The 13502-nt window shown below is 31.7% G+C and overlaps 1 protein-coding gene across 2 annotated transcripts in view; it reads right to left on the bottom strand.

Moving 5' to 3' along the window:
• The window catches only part of LOC114331767 (probable G-protein coupled receptor CG31760), a 923592-nt gene that overhangs the window by 89923 nt on the left and 820167 nt on the right, over window positions 1-13502 (bottom strand). For both annotated transcript variants that reach the window (XM_050659675.1, XM_050659676.1), the window contains one exon: window positions 8143-8263. In XM_050659675.1, coding sequence (XP_050515632.1) covers window positions 8143-8263 — 121 coding nt within the window. The remainder of the gene's footprint in view (window positions 1-8142; window positions 8264-13502) is intronic.

Below are 13502 nucleotides of genomic sequence, written 5' to 3'. Positions count from 1 at the left end.
AATACGATTATTTGATGATCCAGTTCGTAATTTACTTACTTACTTAGTCCTAAGCATTTCTACCTTTAGGTGTAAGGCTGGTTCGTAATTTAAATAGACATAATATAACCAATATCTGCGGAATATCTCTAGAATGCTATGTATTAAATGGATGATTTAATAATCAACCACACTTCAGTTTATGTAAAAAAGCTTTTCAATGATGAACTTGCTTTGGTTTTTGATGGGACATATTTACGTCGTCAAAAATGTAAAAATTACCAAAACCGACACAACTATTATGAGAAAAGTAATCTATGATCCAGTTGGTATAAGAACTGGATCATCACTGATATAATGAAGGAAGGTGATGTTTGCATCGTGGACAGAGGTTTTAGGGATGTGATACCCTACCTAAAAATCAAGGATTCAAGGTTCTTATGCATGCCTTAGAAGGAAAAAGGTCTAATTTAAGTGCGATTGAAGCAAATGAATCTTGCTTTGTCACAAAACTGATATGGGTTTTAGAGGCAATCCATAGCATCCTTAGCAAGAAATACAAGTCCTTTCACCAGCAATTGGACAATAGACTTATACCAAAAGCTGCTTCATATGCTAAGATTACATGTTTCCCCAATAACACTTTTGGTAAATGCTTATAGTGATAAATATGATGACGGATTGCAAGAGATAATAATTCGAAGAATTTTGGACTCGAAATCAAAGGAAAATACATTAGCATTAGAGGTTAAAACGCGGAGATGGTTCAGGCGGCCCACTACCGCGGTAAAACTAACTGGTCAAGAAATTGATGATTTTCCGGAGATGAATGAAAGGGATGTAAAAGAATTTTTTTCGGCGACCTACCAGTTAGGTCAAGCCAGGTACGGAGGTATTTTGCGCCATGCTTGTGACTGTGCCAACGGATTAGGAACTGTAATACATAATGAGAACACATGTGTTCTCACATTGCAGCAATCATTTATTATCTTATTAGCAATGCTAGGTATAAGTCAAAAATTAGACCAGCAAAAATGCTTTCAGACTTGTTTATCATGTATATCAGATACTGATCCCGTAATAAACGAAGATACATAGTAACGAAGACTCAAACTAGTATTTTAATGTAAATTAGAACATATAGTTTACTAGGTTGTAATTTTGTAATTATATATTTCATTATTATTAAAAAAAATTGAAACAAAAAAGGTTCAATATGAAAATAAATATAGGTTTGTTCGTAGTACAATCCAATCGATCAGCAACCGTTGCCAACCATCAGACGCATGCGCAGTGAACAGTTAGCGTTGCGCAGTAAACAGTTGGCGTTCGTAGACTACGAACGCGCATGCGTCTGATGGTTGGCAACGGTTGCTGATCGTTCTACGAACAAACCTTATATATCTATTAATTTGATCCATAAATTATAATATGTAAATGATAAGCACCACTCGAATAAAGGGGGAGCAAAAATCGTTATTGTCACGCATTAATTTAATTAATGCGTGACAAATATCAAAAAAGAGCGTTTGTTGTATTTTGAGCAGGTTTTGGCCTGAAAATGGCAAACCTGATCATATCAATAGACATAACAAACAAAATATCAAAAATAGTTATTTATTGACATGCAGTTAATTGACATGCAGTTTATGTGCTAAAAATGTGAGGAGGGGAAGACATCAATACAGTTTTTTTTTAATTTTTAGAATTGTAGGGAAGTTCGAGAGAGAAAATGGCAAATCTAGCTGCGTCATTCAAAAGAACGAAAGAAAAAATTTACGAAAATATAATTATTTCGAAGTTTGCCAAAAATTACTTACATACCTAAACTTTTACTAACTAACTTTTACTAAGCTAAATTTTTTTGAATAATTCAAAAAAATTTCCTGGGCTCAATTTTTCCAAAAAATCTGAAAAAATCAGTATTTTTTGGCAAAACAATGTATGTTCAAATTTTTTTTCAGATTTTTTAAAGCAAAGGATCGTTCAGTAAATGCTAAAAATATGAGAGGGGACACTACAAAATGAGTTTTTTCGAATTTTGAGGAATTTACGGCAAGAAACTGGCAAATATATTTTCGCCATTCAAAAGAGTGGAAAAAAATACACTAAAAAAAATTATTTCACAGCTAGCCAAAAATTATCTACATAACCTAAAATTTTTTTGAAAAATTCAAAAATTTTTCCTGAGCTCAATAATCAAAAAAATCTGGATCCTCTTAAACAAAACAGTGTATGTTTAATTCAAAATATTTTCGGATTTTTTAAATCAAAGGATCGCTCAGTAAACGCTAAGAATATGAGGGGGACACACTAAAAAATGGGTTTTTTCGAATTTTGAGGAATTTCCGGCGAGAAAATGGCAAGTCTATCTTCGCCATTCAAAAGAGTGGAAAAAAATACACTAAAAAAATTATTTTGCAGCTAGCCAAAAATTATCTACATAACCTAACAAATTTTTGAAAAATTCAAAAATTTTTCCTGAGCTTAATTTTGATCCGAAAAATCTGAAAAAAATCAGTATGTTTTTGGGCATAAAAATCTATATTCATAAATTTTTTCACAGTTTTTAAAGCAAAGGTTCGCTCAAAAAATTTTTTTTCGAAAAAACACATTTTTTCCGATAGGGGACACCTGGGGCCACGTAGGGAGCTAAAATTTTGGTTAGGGGGGTTTTTAGGTATGTACTTTCGATTGCCCTATACCAAGTAAGAATCGAGCCGAGTGCAGATTTTACCATCTTATCCCGCTATAGCCTTTGAAGTAAAACGCGCCACAAGCAGGAGCTTCAAATGCAACTTGTGTCAAAGTTATCCTTTTGTGGCGCGTTTTACTTCAAATTTAGCAAATATTATAGAAAAATCTTTTAAAATAAAACTAGAATTTTATTTTCCATCAAAATGAAAATACATTATCGCGCCACGTAATATTCATATCAGCTCTTTTGTAGATGGAATATTGTGTGCGCCACTCATTTTTACGGTGTATAGCGGTTTTTTACTCTTGTACAGGCTATACACCACACCCTCTCTAGACCGCAAGCTATGGCAGAAACACGACGGTAGACCGCATATGATAGTAGTATCCGAAAATTTTCGACCGATTGCTATTTTTAGCGGCAAGTTTATATTGGGAATTCCACGCATATTTACTTCGGAAAATAGAATTGTGTTTTAATATAAAAAACAATTTTTTTCTTCAATATTATGGCCTTTTCTAAAAATAAAATCAGTTTAAAGTAAGAGGAAATTTAATATGTCTTCCCTGCTTGAATTAATTTAGCTTGCTTTAAAACGAAAACAAAACTTATTATAATAATTTCCACCAGCTTCAGGTTTCCCAAATTGCGCCAAGGAATTTAAATATTGTGTTATTAAGTTCATCAATTATATTATAGACCAGGAAGGATCTGTTTTAAGGTGGATGTGAGAGGTGGCATTCGGATTTTTGCAGATAAAGTTAGGTGACAACTTCAATAATTATAATTGACTTATGCTCCTTCTCAAATATGCCCGGAACATTAATAAAAAAAAAAAATAAAATATTTAAAAATTTCAAAAAAATTCTACCTTTTTTTTTCTACTTTCTTTGCTTATAACTTTAAAACGATTCATTTTGGAACAAAGTCGTATAGAAATAAAACAAAGATAATTAAATTTTCTATCAGATACGATCGGTTAAAAATGTCTTAATTTAACATCCTTGCTGCAAAATAGCAATAAATATAAAATAGGGGGCAAAACAAGCCTGTCTTTATTCAATATTTTTGCATCACTTAGACATTTGCATCACAAATCTCCCAGACAATGTGTTGGGAGTCCTCATCTCTCTAATAAATGATTCTTTTGAGAAAGGTAAATTTCCAGAGTGCCTAAAGACGGCCATCATTATTCCTCTTCATAAGGGTGGAGAAAAATCTATTGCCTGCAATTATAGACCTATTGCATTACTACCGGTACTCTCCAAAATTATTGAAAGACTCCTAAAAGCCCGACTTATGTCCTTTCTCGTTGATAACAAGATTTTATCACAAAGTCAGTTTGGATTTTTAAATAATAAATGTACCACCGATGCCATGTTTTCTGTACTACATAAGGTTTATCAAGCATTAAACAATAATCTCCACACTGCCACTGTTTTTTGTGATTATGCCAAAGCTTTTGATTGTGTAAATCACGACATTTTGATGAAAAAACTAGATTTCTATGGAATTCGAGGTATTTCTTTGAACTGGTTTCAATCTTACTTGGAAAATAGGAAACAACTGGTTAGAGCAAATGATACAGACTCTAGTCTCAAAAATGTTGTATGTGGGGTACCGCAAGGTTCAGTATTGGGTCCTCTACTTTTCCTTATCTTTATTAATGACATCACTAGTTTAAAAATCGATGGAAAAGTTTTTCTTTTTGCTGACGATACCAGTATCACTTGGAGCAACTCAAATATCGCAACTCTTCATGCTACTATAACTTCTGATCTACTCACAATAAAATCCTGGTCAGATTCTAATTTACTCTCTTTTAACGTAGATAAAACAGTAGCATTACCCTATAAAGGAACTCTTCAACCCTTACCTCTTCATAACAGCCAGATCAGTATCGTTGATTCTGTAAAGTGTCTTGGTATTTTTTTAGATAGCAACCTTAAATGGTCCCTTCATATCGATGTGTTAAGCAAGAAACTATCCTCAGCTTGCTTTGCAATATGATCTGTCTCTAAGGAAATGGATTTAGCCTCTTCCAAAATAACATACTTTTCATTGTTCGAGTCCCATCTTCGATATGGTCTGCCTTTTTGGGGTTTTGGTACAGCTGCCCAATCCGATGTTATTTTTAAATTGCAAAAAAGAGCAATCAGATATCTGTTTGGCCTCAGAAGAGCAACACATTGCAGAAGCTACTTCAAAGATCACAGAATTCTAACATTACCTTCTTTATATATTTTAGAAACTGTTTGCTTAATTCGTAAACATCTACATGTTTTTCCAGAAAGACCTAGACATGACTATTCCACCAGAAATTCTACTTTTGACATCTATTTACCGATCCCGTCCAGTGAGTTAATAAAGAAATCTATATTATATTCTGCAAAAAAACTATACAACCATACCCCTCTACAACTTAAATCTGCAACATCTTTCCCCAAGTTCCGTAAAATGACTAAAGCCTATTTATCTGAAAGACCATATTATTCAATAGCAGAGTTTCTTAACCAATAACTAAGAAATTAGAGGATTGTTATGTATAAGTAGAATCTTAATCTATATTTGAGTGTCATATGCAGCAGCATAACTTATTAAATTTCTTATTAAATTTCTTAAGGTAGATTACGCAATTTGCAATTTTTTTTTAATTTTGCAATAGATTGTTACTGATTTTTATTTGACTTTATTATGTTTTATTTATATTGACGATTTGTATAATTTTAGTAAATTGTATTTGTTATTGTTTTTATTTATGATTCTTGTAAGCTTTGTCTATAAAATTGTTAAATTTTTCATGACAATAAAGCATATTTCTATTCTATTCTATTCTATTAGGTTACACTTGAAACCTTCCTAATTCGCTTAGAAAATTTTTGTAATGTGCTAAAACCGTCCACCAAATTTCATTAAAATTGACTTACTAGATTTTGCATAATAATTTTGCAATCTAAACTTTTTTTAAAAATTTAAAATTTTTTAAAATCTTGCACAACAAAAACTAGAACACACAACGATTTGTCAATTTTTTAACATATAAAGAAGTACTCCACCTATCTAATGCACTTTACAGATTTGAAATCGGATTATTTAAGCAGCCTCAGCAATGTTTTAAAATTATAAACAATTTTTGGGCTTATAAATAAACTAGTGCTGTGTCCAGGAGGGGGTGCTACGGGCTCCTTTATTTAGATGGACTTACTTAAGTTCTTTTTATGTATTTTGACCCGTAGAACACGAATTTTTTGGGTAACAGTTGATCCGGGTGTCGATAAGATTGTCATAAACAAAGAACTTGAGGAATTACATAACATCGATTTTTCGCAAAATAAAACATTTTTTTTGTATTTCTTTGGGTATTTCTAAGCAAAAAATTTTCTTACAAGTTTTTTCGTAGGATGCATAGTTTTCGAGATAATAAACGCGGTGGAACATTCAAAAAATCGAAAAATTGCAATTTTTGAACGAGAATAACTTTTGAATAAAAAATAAAATAGCAATTCTGCTGACAGCATTTGAAAGTTTAAGTCAAATTATACTGGTTTTAATTATTTGCATTGCTAGAAATTAATTTTTTTATTTTTAAACAGAGCTATTTGTTTATAAGCCAAACAATTGTTTGTAATTTTAAAACATTGCTGAGGCCCCTTAAATAATCCGATTTTAATTCTGAAAATGTATTAGATAGATAGAGCACCTCTTTATATGTAAAAAATTAGCCAAATTCTAAATGGTCTACTTTTTCTTCAGAAAGATTTTAAAAAATTTGAACTTTTTTAAAAACATTTACATTACAAATTAATTATGAAAAATCTATTAGGTCGATTTTAATGAAATTTTTTATACCATTTAAGCGAGTTATAAGAATTTTCTAAGCGAATTATTAAGGTTCTAAGTGCCACCAAAGTGGTTAAGAAACATTGAATAACAACAGACGTATTTTGCCCCCTTATTTTGTATTTATTGTTATATTGTAGAAAAGGTAATACCTTAAGACATTTTTGACCAGTCGTATATCATATAAAATTTAATTATCTTTATTTTATTTGTGTACGACTTTGTTCCAAAACGAACCGTTTTAAAGTTAAAAGCAAAGAAAGCCGAAAAAAATCGATGTTTTTTGAAATTTTTAAATATTTTAATTTTTTTATTAATGTTCCGGGCATATTTGAGAAGGAGCATAAGTCAATTATTATTACTAAAGGTGTCACCTAACTTTATCTGCAAAAATCCGAATGCCAACTCTCACATCAAAAAATACACGTTTTTTTACAGATTAGTCCTGGTCTATTAATAAAGCACAGACATCCGTTAAACATTAAAATCGTTAATACGCCAGTCAATGAGAACAAAAATAGGATATTACCTCCGAATTCTATTCTAATGTATGGATTTTAATGAAATTTTGGAAATAGTCTCTACGTATCTTCTAATTCAAAGTCTACCCTACGAGGTTGATGATAAATTCTTATTGCTAATAACACATTTTTTGTTATACTCTCCTAGCACCAAAATCATATTAATCAGTTCCTCAGAAAAATTCATTTTAGTAATGGTAACAAAACATCTGCAACTATAAAAATAGTATAATGTTAAATGTTTTAGCAAATTAGTGTCATACCAATTAGGTAGAATATTGTAAATTTTTATTAATATTTTACGCAACAACAATTTTAACTACGTAGGTAGGTATTTTGATATCTTATCCAACATCAACAAATTAGGGATCAGTCTAGTGTCTAGATTAATATGTATTTATTTTCAAAAAATTTTTTTGACTGAATATTTTCACGGCCAACCTAATAATATTTAACGTATTTTTTGTTGCAATTAATGTTTGACTTAAAGGGTCACGAATAACTCACAAATTAAAGCAGTTAGGTAGAGGAAATGCTTAAAAAATAAAAAAGTACCATAAAATATCATTTCATTACAATAATAAAATGCAGGGTGTTCCATTGAAGAAACCCCAGAAAATACTCATTCCTAGTTTCGACCAACCCTGTATACTAAAATTACATATTTCGCTTTAGTAATAATTTTTAACAATAACAGACTATATTAAAAATAATTTGAATGTAAATAAAGTTTTTGATGTAAAATCTGTACAATTCCACAGGGTGTGAATATTGCTACAAAATTAATAAAAAAACGTAATATCTTTTAAACTGCCGTATATAATATTACAAAACCGAATATTTTAAGAAATAAGACATCGAGAACAATCCAAAAATGTAAAAATATATAGGGTGTCCCATTAAAAATTAAGTTATAAGCAACTTCCGGTATAACCGAAAGTAGCAAATAGATGACAATACTTTCATTAAATAGTTCACTTTTGAAAACCCCTGAATTCTAATTTTCATGATTCTGTTACCTTTAGTTCTCGAGATATTTCTAATTAGCCTTTTATCTGCCTCACCCTGTATAAAATATGTTACGATATAACTAACAATACTTACTCTCTACTAACGTTCCATTAAAGATACCATTGTGGTACTCTGAATAATATCCAGGTCTGCAAACACACTGGTAATTTCCTCGTGTCCAGGATTCCTCATTTAAAGTTGGTCTAAAGATGCACTGCAATAAAAAACGCAGTTTTGTAATAGCTGCTAAAGTTATAATAAAACAAAAAGCTTTGTCAAATATACATTATCACTTTTGCCATTATGTTTACTCACAAAAATCTACAGAATGAACACACTTCTACAAAAATGCTAAAAAGTATTACACACCCCCCTATACGCGACACTATATATACAAGAAATTTTCGATTTTCTAAAGTTCCATCTCATGGGAGTTTCCAACTCCCATCTTAAAGTTCAGGAAAAGACTCATCCATTCATATGCCAACCATCCATTTTGGTCTAAGAGTGTGGATTTTACGGCCCTTCCTATTTAGTTTTTCGTTCTCGTCCCCAAGACTCCCAAAAACTTCAAAAATTTAAGTCCCACCTTTACGGCTTCTAATAGTACTGATCATTACCTTTCAAACGCATGTCTAATTTTGAAAATCGGTTATACCATTCAAAAGTTACCGAGCTCAGAAATATGACTCAATTTCTATTTAAAAAAGGAAAAATGTTTGTGGATATGTATGCATGTGACTGGAAAAGTTAAACCGATCTGAATTTTTTTTTCTGTATTTGAAGAGGGAGTCAGGGCCGATTCAGGACCGGTGTAGTTTGTGACTTTTGACCACCCATAAACTAGCTATAGGACTTGGTAGGTACAAAACGGCATATTTTTTGGGGGTATCTTCGGTTCAAGAAGAGACAGAAGAACCGCAAATACACCAAATCAATAGTGTTGAGTTAAGCTTTCAAATGGCGTTTAAGCCATCAGGATCAGACATACACACGGCTCAGTATCGCCAAAAAACTGAAAAACTAAACTTTGAAAATTTTGGTTTTTCGACAATTACTCAAAATTTCAACCTACGAATTGCGCCAATAACTGAGTGTTTATAGAAGGATTCCTCTAGACGAATCTGACGGTGTATACCTCATAACCGGGAAAATTCGAATTTTTAAGTTATAGGCTTCATAAATATGATCAAATCTAATTCCTATGGGAAAAACGGTTTTTCAAGTTCAATAATTCCTGTAATAGCTTCAGTTATCATACTTTACCTTAGATGCATCAGATACTACTTGTTAATACGTTTCAAACTCATGTTTAGTGATTAAAATCAGTTAAGCCGTTTAGAAGTTATTAAGCTACAAAAGTATAATAAAATTAACGATTATTCCCGAAATGGTTTTTGTAGTTGTAGTGGTTACGACGCCAAATTTGATCTGGCAACGGGCAATCCGAGTTCATTAACCGGCCATCCCAATTTTGTTTTCAATCTATTTCGAATAGAAAAAAAATCTAGTGTACATTCGATGGACACTAGATCATTTGGGAGATAATACGACAAAGGCAACCATTTATAAAGCTTAACGTGTAATCGAGAAAAAATGCATTCAACTTCATACATTTAATTTATAAAAAACTTTGAAAAACTTCTGATACAAGAATAAAAAGCCGCTAAACGCCGTAAAAATGAGTGGCGCTTACAATATTCCAGCTACAAATGATCTAATATGAATATTACGTGGCGCGAAAATGTATTTTCATTTTAATGCAAAATAAAAGTTTAATGTTTTATTTTAAACGATTTTTCCATAATATTTGCTGAATTTGAAATAAACGCGCCACAAAAGAGTTTCAAAATTCAAACTGTATCGAAGTTACTCTTTTGTGACCTGTTTACGTCAAATTTAGTAAATATTATGGAAAAATCTTTTAAAATAAAACTAAATACATTTTCGCGCCACGTAATATTCATATCAGATCTTTTGTAGCTGGAATATTGTAAGCGCCACTCATTTTTACGGCGTTTAGCGGTTTTCATTCTTGTTTTTATTATACTAGTAGTATTTTACAAATTGAAGTAAAGAAAATTCAAGCATTGTACTCTCCTTGCTTCCTGAAATTAAATCCTATTCTCTGCGGAAATGAATTACTAACAGCGGAAATTAGAATTCTTATCCGCGTTTGCGGTCTGCTCTTTTCGTCCTCTCCAGTGCAGTTAATGAAGTAAATGCCCACCATTATGACGTAAAATTAGCTCCTAAAGCTCCTCGAAAACGTGCGAAAACTGCAGCTATCTCTCAAGGGATGAGAAATTCCCTAAGGTAATTATCTAGGTCATTAACGGAGCTTATAGAGACGATATTATAGTAAAAATTGAAAAGGATATTTATATTTATGAGGTAAAGTATATTAAAGTACACACTGTAAAGTATAATAATAATAGTCTCCAGTTTTATACTGCTGACGCGGCTTTGGGGTTATAGCAGGGTAGTCTGCTATATCTAGGGCCTAAGGTATACAAGGAAGCTAAGAGAGCCAATGCTTCGCTTCAACCGCCTATTATTACTCCTGGTTTTACCCAAGGTACTCATTTTATTCAGGCTGAGTCGACCTGGGGACTAGACATTTTTAAAAATGTCTAGCTGTTTTATTTTACTTAAAAAAACTTTAGAAAAATTAATTCACATATTTCATAATATAATTTATATTTGCGTTTTAGATTCTGGAGATAAGAGTTCATTAACAAAAAATGAACAATATTTACACGTACAAAATAAAACCGTCAGTTGCTATTGAAAAGTTAATAGACAAGGCGAAAACGGCGGGTTCTTTGGAGAAAATATTCCCATGAGATTTTTTTGCATATTCACATTCGTGAGACATTCCAGAATAAGATTCAAGAAGTCGCCCACGCGAAAAGTGGTCCAAATTTTTTTAACATTTTTTTTTAATCAAATTGCAAAAGTCAATATTTTCGGCCCGGAAAATCTTCTTTTAAATTTATTGGACCATTCTGGATAAAAAAGATCTCTTATAATTTTTCTGTAAAGTTGATCGTTTTCGAGGTAAAAGCATTTTAAAATTGAAATAAAAAACGAAAAATGGCGATTTTCAAGGCTTAATAACTCTGTTAAAAGTTGTTACTATAAAGTCAGAAAGTGACTAAATCAAAGTTTAAAGCCTCCCCTACAAGATCATGAAGAAATTTTTGTCATTATTTGATTACTGTGCTGTTATTTTTAAGTAATAATTATGAGAGCCATGCACAGAGCCATGCATAATTATGAGAGCCATGAGAGCCAGAGCCATGTATTAGGCGGCCGTCCATGATGAGTGCGAAAATGATGCCATTCAGGCAGTCCAATGGCGCATCTCACTCGCACTCACTCAATACGATCTTACCGCTCATTATTAATAATTAAAAATAACAGCTTAGTAATAAATTAATGACACAAATTTCTGCAGGATCATGTAGGGGGGGCTTTAAATTTGATTTAGTCACTTTCTGACTTTCATAACAATAATTTTTAACCGAGGTATTAATGAAAAACCCGTCTTAAAAACGGGCATTTTCGCGTTTTTCAAATTTTATATTGCTTATAACTCGAACACGATCAACTTTAAAGAAAAATTACAAAAGACCTTTTTATCCGTAATGGTCCGAAAAAATGTAAAAAAATTTGTCCGGGCCAAAAATATTGATTTTTGCAACTTGATTAAAAAAAATTGTTAAAAAAAATTGGACCACTTTTCGCGTGGGCGACTTCTTGAACCTTATTCTGTGGTGTCTCACGAATGTGATTATGCAAAAAATCTCATGGGAATATTTTTCCAACGAACCCGCCGTTTTTGCCTTGTCTATAAAGCTTTTAATCAACATAATCAGAAACACTAAATATGACCTTCCTATCGACAAAATTTAAGCACCCAAGAAAACATAAGACAACCTGGAGACACCCGTCTGGCAGTGAAAATCAAATCGACCAGGTCCTAGCAACCAGAGATTTAGTACAAAAAACATTGGACACGAGATCTTGCAGAGGGGCAAATGCGGATACGGATCACTTTCTGGTAATAATAAAAATAAGGTAATAATAATAATAAGGAAAATAGATATCCAGCTAAAACAAACTCTAATAAATAGAACCTTGGAGCAATAGAAGAGACTGAAACAAGAGAAAAATTTGAACAACAGATGAATGAAAATATACCCAACCTTACTAGTCAACCTACAAATATAGACGACAGATGACAAGATTTAAAAAGCAAAATAAATGAAACAACAAACAAAGCAATAGGAAAGAAAAAGAATGACAAAAAGAAATTAAGCCTGGTAAAATCAAGACTGCGAAACAAACCGAACACTAAAAAACTCAGCCAGAATGACATGGATCAACAAATCGTCAGAAAAAAATAGGGAAGAATAAAAAATAGCGAGTCCCAAAGCCAACACAACAAATAAAAAAAAAGAAGAATGACTGGTTAAATAAAAAGCTGGAGGATATTGCAGGAGACAGAAAAAATCATGAAATAGAACAATTTTACGAAAAAGTCACAGCAACATAAAATAAGTCAAGCATTAAAAAAGAGGACTAAAAAAACCAAAAAGGAGAAACCATGTTTGAAGACAAACAGGTCAGCAGAATATGGAAAGAATATTATGAAAAATGCTATTCACCACGGACGAAACACACTGCAATCAAGACCAAGACCAATAGTACAAGATAAAACAAAGTAGAAATTTCCACAGAAGAAAAAATACAAAAGAAATTAAAAACCTCCAAAACGCAAAAGCAGCAGGAGATAAAATAGCAGTGGAATTAATATAATTCGGAGGAAGAGAATTACATAAAGAAATATGCCAGCTAATACAATAACTATGGATACAAAACAGACTACCAGATGATTGGAACAGAGGTATAATAGTACCTATACAGAGAGAGTCTGTAAAGTGGAATAAATTCAATATCTCAAATACTAATTGTTTTTTTGGAAAATGCTCAGACCCGTCGATTAGTATTTCAAATTGTCCTTTTTGACATTCAATAATAATGTATACAGGGTGTCCCAATTTAGAGATATGACGTCATCGTCGATTTTCTTAAATGGCAACACTGTCATTTTGATAGCTAATTTGATAGGGTTTGTAAAGTTATACATAACTGCAAAATATCAAATTTTTATTCTCTATCATTTACAAATAATAGAAAATAACAAAGTTATATCTGTAATTTGGAATATATTCAATAATTAAAATACTAACTGTTTTTTTGAAAAATGCTCAGACCCGTCGATTAGTATATCAAATTGTCCTTTTTGACATATAATAATAATGTATACAGGGTGTCCCAATTTAGAGATATGACGTCATCGTTGATTTTCTTAAATGGCAACACTGTCATTTTGATAGCTATTTTGATAGGGTGTGTAAAGTTATACACCATTGCAAAATTTCAAA

The sequence above is a fragment of the Diabrotica virgifera genome, chromosome 8 (assembly GCF_917563875.1).
Source record: "Diabrotica virgifera virgifera chromosome 8, PGI_DIABVI_V3a".
Classification (NCBI taxonomy): Eukaryota; Metazoa; Arthropoda; class Insecta; order Coleoptera; family Chrysomelidae; genus Diabrotica; species Diabrotica virgifera.
Note: the sequence above shows the minus strand (reverse complement) of the source record. Positions and strands in the feature narration are given on the sequence as shown.